A 15,871-nucleotide genomic window follows, 5' to 3' on the forward strand; every position below is an offset into this window, starting at 1 on the left:
CTTTTCTGTAAAGGCACGTAGAGCATGGAAACAGCTTCTTTTTCAACATGCACACATCACAAGTTTGAGGGCAGGTATAAAACTCATTTTCTAAGGTTAAAGTAAATCATGTGAAGGACACTATCCATCAACAACACAAAATCCATGCCAGGCTTTTCAACAATTATGCTTTTTTCAAAACCAAGGGCAGCAGCCCTGCGTAACAATTAATTAAATTTAATTTCTCCGTGTTAAATTATGCCATAATTAACCCCCAGACCCCTTAAACTAATACATACTTTAAGAAACCCTCCATTTTTATCAGTGTGCACTTTAGTTTCTTCTGAGAATTGGCACGAGTCCTTAGACCCAGAGCTTTTCCAGACCAACTTAGCCTTCAAGTGGAATGGTGCCCTTAGGGGACACAACCAGAAACCAGAAGACAGACCAAGCTCTAAACCATTTGAAGACTTTTTCAAGTGGTTTCAAGTACCTGAGAGCTGAGTTATTTCAAAAACTAAATTTAAGCAACTCAATGTGAGAAGCTAAAGACAAGTTTGGACATGTTTGCAAACACAGGCTCCAACCTGTAGCCCACTGCACAGGAATCAACCTGAATTTGACTCCTGCAATGCAGCAGGGAAGTTCTTACCCTCAACTCACATTACTACCTGGGTTATGAATGTTAATTCATCTTTCAAGTTTGGGGACATTGGAAACAGAATAAAAGTCTCTGATTTGAGATGAAAAAGATTCATTTAAGGCTTTATCTTTTTCAAAGGCACTGAGAGCAGAGGCTTTCTTTGTAAGGATTTGAATAAAATCCACATTCAATCAAGAACCATCAGAAGTTTCAGTTCAATACCATGTATGTCTGGGGGGACAAATGAGCTTCAACTGGCTCATGCATACAGAGTAGGGATATGAGGGTTATTAAAGGATTAAGAAAGGGACTGTTGCTCTTTGGCAACTGAAGTGTAAACAGTAGGGAGTGAAATGAGCTAAACAGCTCAAAGACTAGAGTGCCACTGGAGCAAATGGGTATAAAATGGTTGTGAATAAGCATCAGCCAGATGGATGACTTCTAACCTCAAGACTAAGGCTTTGGAAGGACTCACCAGCAACAGCTGAGGACTGGGTTTGATTTTAAGGAGAGTTGGGTGAGCATGGTAGGGGTGAGATTATAGTCATATGCATTTCCAGTCTAGCGGTCCTTTGAAACACACAAAGGAAGGACAAGAGTTGACAGGATAAATGCCATTATCAGCCCGTCTAACTACCTCCCTCAGAACCACTGACACTCTCTCCACCCCAGAGGACCAAAGGCCTGGCATCACTCATGCTGGACCCTCAAATACATGAATGACAGTGCACTCCTTGCACACAACTGACCAAAACCCAGCCCAAGTGCTGCTGACTTGTGTCACCCCGAGATGTGTCAGTCAGGACACCAGGGACATACATCACCTGATGACATAGGTCACTTGATCACAGGAACTGAGCTGGCTGAGGACATTGCCCTTTCCTTGTGACAAATACCATGAATGGGTAATTTGCCTTGGCAGCGGCTATGCCATGAAGCAGAATGGTCCTGCTAATTACTCAAAATGAGAACACTCTCAAGACACAATGGCTTATTTGGAAACTCCTGCTGTGGGAAATTTGCAGAAGGTCTGAATGAAGATCAGTATCAAACGATGAATCCATATATTTGTTCTCCCACTGAACAGATCCTGAAAAATGTCTGGGCCAGCCCAAACAGTGGGCTGGGTCACAGCTTGCTGCTGGAGATTTTCTTTTCTGCCTGCCTGCCTGGGACAATGTGGAAATCCTTAAGCTCTTCTTTGTCTTCCTGAATCTCCACCTTGTTCCTCTTGGCCATGATCCTGTTGATTTCCATGAAGGTTTTGTTCTTCGTCTCAGGAACAATAAAGAAGATGTAAACTATAGTGGCGAGGCAGATGGCACAAAAGATGAGGAAGCTGTAGGGCCCCAGTCCAGCCTAAGGCAATGAAAGAAGACAGAGCAGGGATCAGGGCAATATTCCAGTTGCCTTCATGACACGATTTCGACATGCTGAACCCCTAATGTGCACATATCTTAAGTTGAACGACTAGAAGTTCGGGGTGGTTCTAGATCCTGTCTTCTCATACCACCACCATGGATTTATTGGAAACCACCACGGATTTACTGCAAAAGGAGGCTGAGGCTCTGTTGCATAAATCAAACTAAACTCGCCAGCTCCCTTTGCACAGGCTAAAATCAGCAGCTGTAGCAGTTTATGAGTCACTGCCACTGGGGATCAGTTTGAACTGGTGACCTCAAGATCAAAAGCCAAAATTGGCTCCCTGAGACACACCTCCCCTCCATCACCCAATGGAAGATGGGGAATTTGCAATCTTTTCCATGCTCCTGAATTCAGGATCAGACATTCACCTGGGAAAGTAACTGCTTTCTTTTAAAGCAGGTGCAACAGATAGATAACGATAAAAAAATGCTGATTAACATCAGTTTCCTGCCCTTAATGTATAATCCTGCATACAGGTACTGGGAACCAACCTGAGCATTTACAGCTTTCAGGATTAAAAAGGCTCTCTAAGAACACAGGGGTGAAGATACTAATTCTAAGCTGAAGTCTTGCCCTATCATGCGATTGCATCTTACCTCCATGTAGAGGAACACAAGCCCCACGGTGAAGTTGCATAGCCAGTGCACAGACCCACCCACCATGAATGCTGCAGGCCGGGATGACTGCAGGAACATCTCGGTGATCATCACAAAGGGAATTGGACCTGGAAGGTAGTTGCATATTTGGAAATCCCAAAGGCAATTCTCCCACTCTGAATTCCTAGATTACACTGTTCATTTCAGTGGCAGGCAATGGTTTCTAAACTACTAGTGTTTAGAAACACCTAATAAATCAAATAAGGGATTAAATAAAAAAAAAAACACCAGGGCAACTAAATGACTTCCTAAACTCACACACAGCAATCAACCTCTTCTCTCCTATGGTTGCACCTTAACCACGAACCCATTTCCAGCACAAATTGTAAAATAAGATTGATAAACACAAACTGCCTCTCCAGAGAGCACTCTATGAGCAGCAACTAAGCAAGTCATTGCTGCTTGAAAAAAGAAAGAAACAGGCCAACACGTGCAGGTGTTGGAAAAACACCTTGGGGAACGAGCCCTCAGGTCCGTGCCCTGCAGTGCCGCCCCGTGGTAAGGTTAAGCAGAAAAAGACCATGTTCTCATTAACAGGGTCAGGCCACAGGTCCAGCTGACCTGGTGTTCTCCCTCCAGCAATCTCCCTGCCCCCAGCGCTTGAATCTGCCTGGTGGCATAAATGGAAAAGGAAAGGTTGTATGTAATTCCATCCGCCAGCGAAACCTCTACAGGAGTTTCAAAACTGCACTGCTGCATCCAGCAAGGGCCTTCCAAGCTAAACAGACAACTCTACCATGCTGAGAAGCTAGGTCAGGACAAAGCCTTTCCAATATCCACACCTATCTGCACATCTCCTTTCTGCAAAGTGATCCACAGAGCCACGGGTATAATTTGAGTTGCTTCTAATTTAATTTGTTGCCTACAGATGCAAGCATGCAATATCTCTGCCCAGTCGGTAGGGCTCACTATCTCAGCGTAGTTTTGCTGCAGATCTTACTGAGGGAATCTCAAGCGCAAGCACAATTGTGCCTTTGCTTTTCCTGTTGAAAGCCAGATGCTCCCCTGCTTCACCGATGCAGCCAGCCAATGACTGGAACATAAATAAGCCTAGCTGACAACCAACAAGGTGCATGGCCACACAGAGAAGAAATTCGTTCTCCTTGGATTAGCTCCACAAAGCTTTTGATTTAAAATCAAACAGAACACTTGGCTTTACCCAGCTTGTGGAGGAGACTGGACTAGAGTGTGCATACTTACTGGCTCCAATAGCATGGCCGATGATGTAAACAATGACACACACTATGCTGAGGTAAGACATCCATGAGACAGTGGTCTGTGAAGAATTTAATCACAGGTTAGACGCGGTTCCTATCTGAACATCACCAACATGTTCAAAGCACTATTTGTAGTAAGATTTGAAGTCATTCTAAAGCCCGTGTCACCCTCCATTGCCAGATATGTCCATACTGAGCCACGAAAATCATAGCCTGGGTGTGATCCTTCCTTCCAATGACTGGATGCAACAGGTATTATGAACATGACATACTGGAGAGTAGTATTCAGACAAGCAAGTTCATAGCTTTTCCTGGGTTTACTTTAGGTAGATATACAAGTACAGAGACCTTTCATACTGTCCCCTCCCCACCAGGGTGTAGAAGCAACTTCAAAATATACCGGTGGCCTGTTCCCTGGAATGTCCAGAAATGCACAGGTAGGATCACCTGAGCCATTCAACTACGCACCTGGAGATTGAGGGCCAAAGTTAACACTGCACAGGAGACACAGCACAATCCAAAGCCAGCAAGGAGAAGGATTCTCCTCCCCAGGGACTCCACAATGAAAACCTGGAAGAAACAGAAGAGGGTGAGAAACCAGACACCTGGGGCACAGCACTTCTTATTCCAGCAAAATTTATTAAGGTAGTCTTTGTCTTACAAGAAATTCAGGGACATTTCCACCTTCTACTGATGGATTGTGGGCATGAAGTCACCCAGAAACTGCAAAAAGCTGGATGTGTCAGTAACACTGAGAGAATAGGCAGGCTGTTCTTCAGTACCCGGTCCCAGTGAGAACTGCATGGAAGCCCTGCATGGTAACACTGGACAGCAAAAAACGGCATATCAGCCTGGAGACCAGAGATTGAAAACTTCTGAGGCATATGAGAAGTCATCATGGTTAATCACTTCGGTTACATAGCTGCCTTCAACCAAGGGACACTGCAGGGCACCTATTGTGCAAAGCAGCTCACAGTATGTGTAAATAACAAACTAATTTAAATAGTGATGGACAGGGGAGACTGGACAAGCTAGAACTTGAAGAGCCCTAATAGAAACTTACAGCAATCAAAGTCATGACAACGTTGATGGCTCCTATCGACACAGTGACATACTGAACATTGTTGTTGTCCACACCTGCCGACTGGAAGATTCTGTCTGCGTAGTAGAAGACCTGCAGCAAAACCACAGCTGTGTTTATATGTGGCCAAAGGCAGAACACAGGAATCCCATTCTGGCTGCTTTTACACCCTAGAACTGGTGCACAGAAGCCTGGGAACAGAACTCCTTGATTTCTGGAGACATTGGTGTTTGGATCCAGGCACAAGAACATTACTCGAAAAACATCCAAACTATCCTTAACAGGACAGCTTGACTTTGTATCTAGTACATGTGTGTACTGGATTTGGTACTGGGTAGGGTCAACCCACCATAACATGATGCAGAAGCAATGTCCCTGATAAAGGGGTACTCCTGTGTCCTAGGTTCTAGCTCCTGTGTCAGCACTGGCCCACATCATCCATTCTAAAGTCCCATCCCTTTATTACTCACCCCACTGGCCTTTCCCACGTGCCTTCCCACTCACCGCATTAACCCCAGAGAGCTGCTGGCCCATCATCATGACAACGATAGAGATGAGCTGCCATCGCAAGCCTCTGAAAGTGCACAGGCTGAGTACGGAGAAATGTCCTTCTTCCTTTTCTGACTGGTCTTCTTGGCGCATTTCTTCTATCTCATCATCCACATCATCCCAGCCTCTCAGCTTCCGCAGAGCTAGTTGGGAGAGGAAGGCAAGTTATGGACCCCAGAGAGCAGGTCTACAGTGAGCTCTCCTGCTTCAAATCAAGACAGAACAATATGTAAGACATAGGCAGCAGTGCTTCCATGGTGGGAATTCAGGGATTCACATATGCAGAGAAAGGAGCAATGTTGCAGGAATTCCATCCACCAGCAACATCAGTGAAGAATTTCACACTTGCTTGCTTCACCATTGATTGCTGTCAGATCTATCCCATTCCACCTCCCCTTTCATTAAAGGATGATGCTGTACCTTGTCGTGCTTGCTCTTCATTGCCCTTTTGTATCAGCAGGTATCTGGGACTCTCAGGGAAAAAGGGCAATATAAGGAGCTGAATTAGCGATGGGATCCCAGTGAGCCCCAGCAGCACAGGCCAGCCTGCAACAAGTGAGACAAGATGACAACTGTGAGAAATCTTTCCCCAACGGAGCCCACAGAAAAGTCCTGAGCCAGGGCTTTACCTTTGGCATTCCCAAGGATGCTGTTGAGACCAAGGATCTGAGCTACAAGGATCCCGAGAGTGATGAAGAGCTGGGGTACTACCCCGATAGCACCTCTCAGATTTTTGGGGGACATTTCTCCAAGGAACATGGGAACCACATTGGAAGCCAGACCTAGTAGTTAGAGAACAATGTTAGACATGCAGCTGCCTGATGTCAGCACACTCACCATCTTCAGTAAGATACCTTTTCCCCATGTGAGACCAAAGTGATCCCTGCTGGACCACAAAACACATGGAAACCTCACGCCCAAACCCTTCTGCTCCAGCTGAAGATTAATGTCATCTTCTGGCCAGTGAATAAGCTGTGCATGTTTTCCTCACTCTTCAGTGGAACATGGGACAAAAAAACCACGTGACATTGGTTCACTCAGCAGGTGGAGAGGTACATCACCGCATCTGGTGTCCTCAGAAAGGCCCAGGAATCTAGCTTTCTCTGGGAGCCGTTAAACAAAGAAGTTTGTCCCACTACCTCTCTGTTCGTACGTAACGCTATCCCTTCGCCAAGGCTGTCAATATTACACTCACATATCTTAAACTTAAGACAGAAATCATCTCTGTAGCTAAGCTGCAGAGGCATTCCCATGCTGGAGCTAATTCAAGGAGTCTGGATTGTTTCACCCATCTCAACTAAAAAACAGTCAATTGAAATAGAGTAGGGAACCAACCATACATGCAGGATGGGCAACCTGCCCACCTTCTGGTGCTTTCAGTGTCTAGCTTATTAACTGCTCAGCAGCCAAGCATTTTAGGAGTCCAAGAAGGCTAGCAGTAGCCTGTCTTGCCTACAAAGCTGGCAGATGATTTGGGGACTCTCAGTATTCATCCTCCTAAAAGTAGCTTTCTCTCAGCAGGGTCTGCGAAGTACTTCAATATAATACCTGCAAAGAAAAATTGTGTGCTACTTCAGGTTTGGAAACAAACTCAAAGTGTAAGGGAGGAATTTCTACTTCTTCTAAAACAAGAAAAGAAATCAGTGTCCAAACAAGCTGATGTGAGGGTGGAGGGATGTGACTTCTTGCTGGCTTTTAAAAATTCACTACTCCTTTAATCGCTCAGTAACATTTTGCAGAGAGCTTTGCTGGTTTGAGATCTTACAGGTAGCATGTTGGAGTAGGTATTTCTACTCAAATAGGACACTAAGGACTCAGGTTATTTTGAGGAACATTGCACAGTTACCCACAGTAACCCCAGCAAGCTGCCAGCTCCCATGCTTACGCTGTAAATCCTGGCATGCAAAACCCAAACTCTGGGAGTCAAATGACCACATGAGACTCTTATCTTACATTTCTAAAGTTCCTAGCCTTCAAGAGCTTGGAGTTACAAAGGTGATCAAGCTGTTATCTGAAAGCCAAAAGGCACGGAAACAAGTAGTAAAGCAACTAGAAAAATGTTATAAAACTAAACTCATGATGTGTAGTGTTTTGAGTTCACATTCTATCCAGCCCTTTAATTACCCAGATTAAAACATGCTAGCAGTGACTCCTGGACGACTGCATTCAATTAACAGTGGCTTTCTAACTGTTCAGACCCATGCTGATCCAGCCCTGTATACAGAGGGGCCCTTTTGCTCGGCAGAATGATGCTTGGACCCTACCAGAGCCTGGAGCAGGCTGGCTTGGCTCAGCAGCTTCCCTCCCCAGACACAAAGTCCACAGTTCAAGGGAGATCAAGCTGGGAAGGGCAAGTCAGGACAGCTGGTGCAGATTCTTTTATAAGTTATAAATAACTGGAAAGAGGTAATCACACTTAACAGGTCCCTTAGTATTTATTCAGAGAACCAATGCTAAGAGCAGCTGCCAGGCTTAGGAGAGTCAAAAGCCAAAACAAAACCATTGGACGAGATAAATTTCCTGCCTTAGCACACCAATTGCAATTGCTGTATGTTACAGATCAAGTTGTTTTCCTATGTCAGTTTCTTGTTTTCTCATTTTATCTTCACAGGATATCCCAACTCACTACTAAACCACAGAGCATGTCGCTCTCGCTAGCCCAAAGCCAATTAATTGAGCCTAAATGCTGTTAGGACCCTTATCAGCCTGGCTCTGCACACACTCAGTACAGTACTGCGTGAGGTATCCAGCCCTTCTGGGTTTTTGTTTGTTCCACGTTACTGTAGCTCTAATGCAACCACTTACACCAGCAATTCACATACACCATTCTCCTTGGCTTTCCACTATCTTTGCAGTAAATCCAGTGGCTCTGAACCATTTGCTGTCCGTTTTAACATTTCTCCTGCAGGAATAACAGTCAGTTCCAGGACTGGATTATTAGATCTAGCGTTGTCTCCAATGACTTTCACTTAGAAGGATCATTCTGTTTCTGATTATGTTAAAACAAAACAAAACAAAAAAGCCAGGCTATCTGCTTTAAGATATCTGGGAAAACAGATTATCATCAGCAGGTTTCCTGGCTGTTGGAGCTCCAGTGCCTAGCAGATGCTTATTGCAGAGGATAGCTGCATCTACAGACACACATCTCCTCTGTACATCTTAAATTCCAGTCTCACTGCCATTGTTTACTAGAGATCTTTAGTACTTCTGCAGCATGCAAATGATAACTGTTATTCAAGCAAGTACAGCATGGTTATGCAGATGTGTGGCTAAAATATGCTACCTGTGAAACCATCTGTTGTGAGAACAAAACACCTTTACATAGCCAAGAACATATTTATTGCTCTCCCTTTACCATCCAACCTCTCACTTACCCGCATATATTCCTATGATAACACGTGAAAGGATGATTACTTCAAATGTTTTTGCTAGCTCTGAGGTTCCCATAAGGATGGCAGCAGCAATGGAGAAGAGATTATTTATCAGCAAAGTGCCCTTTCTGCAAAGTAATAGGAAAGAAAACAGATTCAGGTGTTTTTCTTTTTAAGGCCCCAATAACAGACAGATCCCCTCTGTATTATGCTGTCCAAAACTCAAATGAATCACCATCTCAAAGACTGATAAAAGGGAAAATGGTGATTGTCCCGTTTTCTCCCGCAGGGAATGAAGGCTTCAAGGAAGAAGTGCAGTTTCTCAGGAAACCTGAGCAGCAGAAGCTGGGTCTGATCTCACATCCCAGCCCAGGACTTTCATCATTGCTCTCTGCCTGGCTCAGTGCCCAGCATACAGCCCGGCCTTGACCATACTGAAACCATATAAATTCTTCTGCGCATGGGAGACAACACGTATTGCTGAGTCCAGCAACTAATCACCGGCCCATCTGCCTTGCAATCAAGGTGTGTGTGACACCGTCACGCTCCTGATGGGCTCGGCAAGCTGGAGTGACCGGTGAGGCAAGTCTTATCTGAACCCAGCAAACTGTTGGTGAAGGATGTTAAGCACCACTGTCACGTACCGGCCACAATTGTTGACCAGAGGCCACACCATGAGGGACCCAAACAAGCCGCCCAGAGGGTACATGGACACGGTAAGAGACCAGAGCAGCGTCTGGAAGCCACTGTCCATAGGCACTCCATTCCTGTTGAAGTAGGTTCGGTTGTAAAAGTCTTGCATGTACTGAAATACAGAGCGTGTTTAGCACAGTAAGTAAAATTTTCACGCAGTAAAAGCTAGTTAACAACAAATACCGTAAAGCTTTAAACAAATGTCTTGACAAAAACTAGAATGGCTGAGTTGGAAAATGAATGCAAGAGAGGGATGGAGAAGCGTGGGCTAGATAACTGTTACTACAAGTTATCCTGCCTTATCGGATTTGCCTGGTTTCCACAAGGAAAGACATTCGTCGTGCCCCATCTCTGCTGGGCAAAGTCTGAACAGTAGTGCTATAGGCCTCAACATCCCCTTTCCTTCCCTGGGGAACCACTTCACACTGGGTGCCTGTGACTTCAAAACTGCCTTCAGCACTTGACCCGAAGCACGGACAAGTACAAGCATCTGCCCACAAATGCCCATAATCTAACTGTTAGGCTCCTGCCTTGTTTTGTTTGTAAACCTACTCCTAGGTCATGGTCCGCTCCAGGGTCCAACCTACCGGGGCTGGAGAATTGATCACAGACACGTTGTAGCCATACTGGAAAGAAGATCCAAATGCAGATAGCAGTGCTACCAGTGCAAGCGAAAGTGTCATTTTCTGCAGAGGGGAAAGAAAACACTCAAACACCACCTTAGAAGCAGGTTTGGCTTTTAGGCGTAAATGGCATTCAGTAAAAATAAAGAAATACCCTAAGACTTGCCTTCTGTGTTCTTCACTTCATGTTACTCTATAAAGAAAGCCCAATGGGTTGTTTTCATTATAACTCATTTTGTTCTGCTTGATTTGCACATAGTCATTACGGTAATTCATTCTACTTTTTCCTGGTATTGATGGATCATTTGGATGATGAATAATCTTTAAGTTACCATGCTTAAAATACCACCCCGCAGGGAAAAAAATTGTATGCAATTATTCTTTTTCCAACATGCAAATTGCTTAGTAAAATAACACAGGATATTGGCACAAGAAAGCTTTAAAAAGAAAAGATTTTGCATGAAGTGGCAAAATCCCTTTCCTGTTCATTTGTTCTGATTTCACATGCTGGCTTGCTCTGCCTCCCACATTGCAGGATCAAGCTGTTTATGGATCTAATCCGATTGCCACTGAAGCCAATTAGAACTTATCCAAGTAGCTCAGCGAGGGCTTGGTTGTGGGGTGTAAAAGCAGCACTGTGTGGTTAAAAAGAAGGGTGAAATTACCATCCTGAGTAGGATCAAACACCAACCATGTTTGTGGGTACACAGTCCTCAGGGTTACAAGCAACTTGCTTTTTGCGACAATTTAGTTGCTATTCAGTCTTCAGGCTGGCCCTGCTGTGTTGACTGAGCTGTTTTGTTTTGGGGTTGGTTTTGTTGGTTTGGCTTGTTTGGGGTTTTTTTTATAGTTCACTAATATATCTCATTGCTGCTACATCAATAAAGTAATTTTTCATTCAGACGCATATAATTTTCTGTCACCATCATTAGCCTTAACGTCTGCAAGGTTTTACCTCCCAACTCAGGTCCCACATGAAGGACCTGTCATTTCCCTAACTGAACATTTGTCCAAATAGCTGCTGGTACTCCTTATATGCCTCAGAAGCTCCAGCAGCTCACCTCCAGAGGTCTGCAGAGTTTAAGGCACTGCAGGAGATCAAAACTCAAGTTGATCTCAGACTAAGGATCAGGAGGAAACCAAGGCTTCCAGCTACATTTTCTAGGAGGAGACTGTTGACATTCTCACATTGGTGATGAAAAGCAGGCTGCCTTGCTCACACTAAACAAATCCCAGGATCTCAGAAGAGGCACTGGTGTTGTTCACATTCAGCACTTTTAGGAAAACCTCTGGCGAACACAAGCATTGCACTGTGCAAGATGCCACACAAATGCTGCCGTGAAAGGTAGCCCCCATCCAGAAGCATCTGCAGCCTAAAACTGATTAGAAAGTAGGAAAGAAAACTCACACACAGAAGGGGAAAGTCACACAGAAGTTACATGGTACGTCAGCTGCAGACAGAGAGAAAATCATGCGACTCAGTGCAACACTACACTGCAGACAAACATAAACTGGGTTTAAGAACATAGGCATCTCTGCTCTCCATGTGAGAGCAGTTGTGGATATGGTAGCCCAAAAGATCTTGGTCTTCTCCTTCCTCTACAAGTACCTGCAGACCTCAAATAGCTTGCTCTGCATCACCGGGGGAGGCTGAAGTTGGAAGTATAGAGCCTGGCACACTTACCCCCTTTGAACCTTCATTGTAGTCGGAGCTCTCCTCCTCCTTTCTTTTCAACTTCATTTCGGTGTTTGAATCACAGATGCCGAGTACAGGCTTTTATAGCCAAAACAGACAACGCAGGGGATGGAAACGCCCTACGCAGAAAATCCCGCTCTGTGACTTTTCAGAAAACATCCAATCAACCACAAGCTCTATCGGCCAAGGTGTTGTCTGATCGTTCCCGTACTCTGCGTGACTCCCTCGTGTCTTCTCTTTCTTTTCCTTGTTCAAGTCTGTCGCTGCTAGGTCAGATGTTCTTTTGCCAGATCCTGACTCAAAACAGAGGTGCTGCCTAGCTACAGGGGAAACAGGCTCATCTGTCCAACTAGAAGGGGCAGACTTATGGCAAAAGCTGCTAAATAAGCTGTTTTCCCCCCAGCTATATGTACATTGACAAGATGAGTCTACAGCAATAGAGCTGCTGCTCCTTCATGCTGCAGTTCATGGGCTGCTGGGGACGCGCAGCTGGAGAGGCTGCTGCATTCCAGGGAAAATGGAGCATTCCATGGGAGCAGCCTCGGCAACAGAGAGGGTGTTTGCCATGGGCCACAGCGATAAAACCGAACCGTATTAACTCTCCTGCTGCCACAAATTGCATATCTGCCCTTGGGCTGAAATATTGCTCATTGTCCTACCTTGCACTGACCAACTTGCTCAGGGCGCTTTTGCAGTTCGCAGAGAACAGGTTCATCCTCTCAGATTTGCATTTTTGACAGTGCACAGAAGACAGTTTTTCCACCAAAGCACGTTAGTTCCTTTCCCTCTACATACAAGGTATACCATGTGTTGCTGGCTTAGTATTAACCTCCTACCCTATGAGACTACTTTGAACAGTACAGGACTCGGTTAATAGTCCACTACAATTTCTAGAGTTTATCAGAGAAATGCAAAGTTCACAGATACCTCCAGCAGCCAGAGAAATTGGAACCAAACCTTGTTATTGGTCTGTCTTTAACAGCCAGCTTGCCAGCTTAAAAAAAAAAATGCATCCTCTTGAGCAACAGGAATTGTTCATGTGTCTTGCATGCATTCTTTGACTGGTTGCAGCCTCCCTTCCTCCAGGTGAAAGCATTCTGCTCTAAAAATAGGAAGGGAACAGAGCCCTGTCACTTTCAGGATAGTGGAACTTAGTCCCTAGACTTCTTGTCATTTGTTTTTTTATTTCATTTGTTATAAGTTAACATCCTCAAGGATGCTGTTTGCTAGGATATCCTGACAGCGGAGCACACCTCAAGAACACTCCTGTGTCCTTCAGGGACTACTCCTGCTTCAGTCCCCCCTATCACATGGTGTCTTTACTGAAGAGAGATGCAAACCAGAATATTCATTTCACCCATAACTCATCTTTCTCTACCCTCCTCTGCATTCCCATTGAGAGAATGTAGCTAGCTGGCACTAACCAAGACACTCTGAGCTAACTCAGCTTTTCCCATGATGCCTTCAAACATTGCTCAAAGCACCCCAAAACAAATGGGACAGGCCATAGCTCACTCAGCAACTAGTTTAGTTCTCATTTTCACAGATCTTTGGCCAGAAGAGGGAAAAGGGAAAGTGAGCCATTCTGCCCCAGGGGTGGGGAAGTTGCAACGAGGACAAACTTCTTCCATGAAATTCCTGTTCTTTGAAGACAGTATCATTCTTCTGGGAGCTCTTGGCAGAATGACAGCCACCCTGATACTCAGTTGTTAAAGAAAGGAGAATTCTCTACCATGGTCTTTAAACTCCTTCCCTGAACTTGAAGAAATCATCTCGACACATACAGAACTCAAACAGGACATGTATGTTTGCCATCAGAAATCCTTCATCAAAGTAAGTATCTGCTTATGGCAGCAGAACACTTTGAATATTTGCCAATCACAGCAAGATTCTGGTAACAACATCCATAAGGTAGTAATTGGCACTGGGATGATCTTGGAAGAGATTGATGAAGGGAGACAGGATGGTGAATGAACTTCTTGGACTTTCAAAGCAATTGCATGGGTATAACTTCCTCAACAGCTGAGATCCTACTGGACTTGGGCAAAGAACAGAGCCAGTAACAAGTAGAGAGTCAATTTTATAGGCATTTTACAAGCACGTTTTCAATTTCAGCTACAGTACATATTAAGTTTCTTACATCTGCTCTTCATCCCAGAGTGCATTTGCCTGAACACACTAACTCAGCTCTGTATCTTCTCTGCACTTGTCCACCACATGGTAAGAGTTCCCATGCACGTGTGCAGGGAACTATTTACACTCAGCCCAATTGTCTGTGCTCAAAACCAGATCCTATGAAATCCTGATATCTTTGGCAAAAATTATTAAGAGGGGGGGCTTAGTTTCCAGGAGAAGAAATCCACTGGAGAACATTAGCAGTGAGCTATACAAAAGTGATGGTTAGATCAGGAGCTGGCAGTCAGCCACGCTGCAGTATGCTGATTGCAATGCTTGCAGTAAAGAGACTTAGGAGACATCCCACAGTGTATGTCCAGAAGAGTGACATTATCAGCCTTTTCACCTGCATTTTGGGAAGGAATTGCATGTTCAGTCAAGGCTAATTCAATATCATATGCAGTCCTGAGCTGCAACTGGGGCCTCAAGGCGAAACAATAATTTAAGTAACAAATTACTCGCCTGCAAATAAGTCATATAGAGATACTGCTTTATCAGCTGCATAAACGGCTTCCAGCCAATTAAGCAAGAGGTAGATATGGCAGTCTGATCCCCTCGCAATAGGAAAGGGGGTTGCTGGATAAATAAGCACGCCCTGCAGGTAAACAGTAGCAGACATGAGGCGCTGGAACTAAAAGGTAATCCAGACCCTATTGTCGCTGCACAAAGGCAATGCTAGGCAGCATCCTGCCAACCTTCTTCCTTTTCCATTGCTGCCCTCAAAGACCATCTTAGAAAAGCCTCGGCCACACAGACGCATCCCCAAAATAAAAACAAAGGAGCAGACAGATCTGTAAACTTACCATATCACAAGCTGGTAAGTGGGTCTGAGAACTGGGCGGTCCTTTCTCTATTGGCGGTGCTGTGTGACCCAGAAGATGTTTCAGAAAGCGCTGGAATGCTTGGATATTAAATCTCCATCTGCACTTTGTTCAGCGGAAGCATCTGACCATCCAAATACCCACACTGCTCTCTCGGACCTTAGTGGGTTCATTTTTCAATCCAGGACAGAAATACTGACTGTGCCAGCCAAGACCTGCCTTTTGCCAGCTCATGCCACTCTGCACTGATTTCTGCAGTTCCCTATAGGGTTGCAGGGACTACAAGATACATGGATTTCAGTGCAGCACAACAGATATTCACACTGCTTCTCAGCAGCAGGAGTGACTTGTATTACGCAACCATAAGTCTTACAAACATTAGGTTTGGCAGCATTAGAGTACTCTGGTGTCGCCTCTGTAACTGTTCTTCATGACAGGAAGAGAAGATAGTAGTGGCACAACCAGAAATTACTTTTCTAAGATGTTCCTCCGCTTTAGCAACAAGAAGATTTATCCTTTTCTTGCGAACAGACGGTTCGTTGAACACACACCTTCTAGGTTTTAAAGTAAAACAGACATTGCCCAACTCCTGTACTACAGAACTACGGTTCACTCCTAGAGCCAGGGATCATCTTGCCCAATTAGACTCAAGTCTTGGGAAGACGACAAAAAGGGGAAAAAAGGAGAAATGGATTTTGCAATGATCAAATCAGTATCAACAGTACCGGTAAGTAGTATAACGGTACTGAGAGTATGTATAGGTGACGGGTGAACTCACCAAGTTCTAACCAACTCCTGCCTGGGGAAAGAGCGTGGGCAAGCACCCTCCAGCCAACACAGCCCTTTGCTCTTTATTCCCCTCAATCCAGAGCTGCATCCCACTCCCGCCTCCTTCACACAGCCCACTCTCCTCCACTCAACATGTTCATTTCATCCAGTCAG

General features: G+C 44.8%; 1 protein-coding gene across 2 annotated transcripts; it reads right to left on the minus strand.

Annotated features, from left to right (window-relative positions):
- Nucleotides 1–141: 141 nt before the first annotated feature.
- On the minus strand, nucleotides 142–14,447 carry LOC128143674 (solute carrier family 2, facilitated glucose transporter member 5-like). 2 transcript variants are annotated; one of them, XM_052791108.1, is made up of 13 exons: nucleotides 12,593–14,447; nucleotides 11,922–12,253; nucleotides 10,202–10,300; nucleotides 9,566–9,726; nucleotides 8,925–9,049; nucleotides 6,180–6,332; nucleotides 5,971–6,096; nucleotides 5,506–5,693; nucleotides 4,984–5,094; nucleotides 4,389–4,490; nucleotides 3,904–3,979; nucleotides 2,644–2,771; nucleotides 142–1,981 (listed from the first exon to the last, which is right to left on the minus strand). In XM_052791108.1, exons 2-13 carry the CDS (start codon nucleotides 11,976–11,978, stop codon nucleotides 1,751–1,753), a joined length of 1,557 nt encoding a protein of 518 aa, XP_052647068.1. In that variant the 5' UTR covers nucleotides 11,979–12,253; nucleotides 12,593–14,447; the 3' UTR covers nucleotides 142–1,750. The 2 variants fall into 2 exon arrangements, with proteins under 2 accessions (XP_052647068.1, XP_052647067.1); XM_052791107.1 differs by having other exon boundaries at nucleotides 11,922–14,447.
- Between the last annotated feature and the right edge of the window lie 1,424 nt (nucleotides 14,448–15,871).

This window comes from Harpia harpyja, chromosome 7 (assembly GCF_026419915.1).
Source record: "Harpia harpyja isolate bHarHar1 chromosome 7, bHarHar1 primary haplotype, whole genome shotgun sequence".
NCBI lineage: Eukaryota > Metazoa > Chordata > Aves > Accipitriformes > Accipitridae > Harpia > Harpia harpyja.

Excerpts from the sequence above, each read along its gene's own strand:
- LOC128143674 (XM_052791108.1), bottom strand. The coding sequence starts at position 11,978 with ATGAAGTTGAAAAGAAAGGAGGAGGAGAGCTCCGACTACAATGAAGGT. Across the intron at positions 9,050-9,565 it reads CTGGTCAACAATTGTGGCCG|AAAGGGCACTTTGCTGATAA; the intron begins GTACGTGACAGT and ends ATTACTTTGCAG. Across the intron at positions 5,095-5,505 it reads AGCTCTCTGGGGTTAATGCG|GTCTTCTACTACGCAGACAG; the intron begins GTGAGTGGGAAG and ends GTTTTGCTGCAG.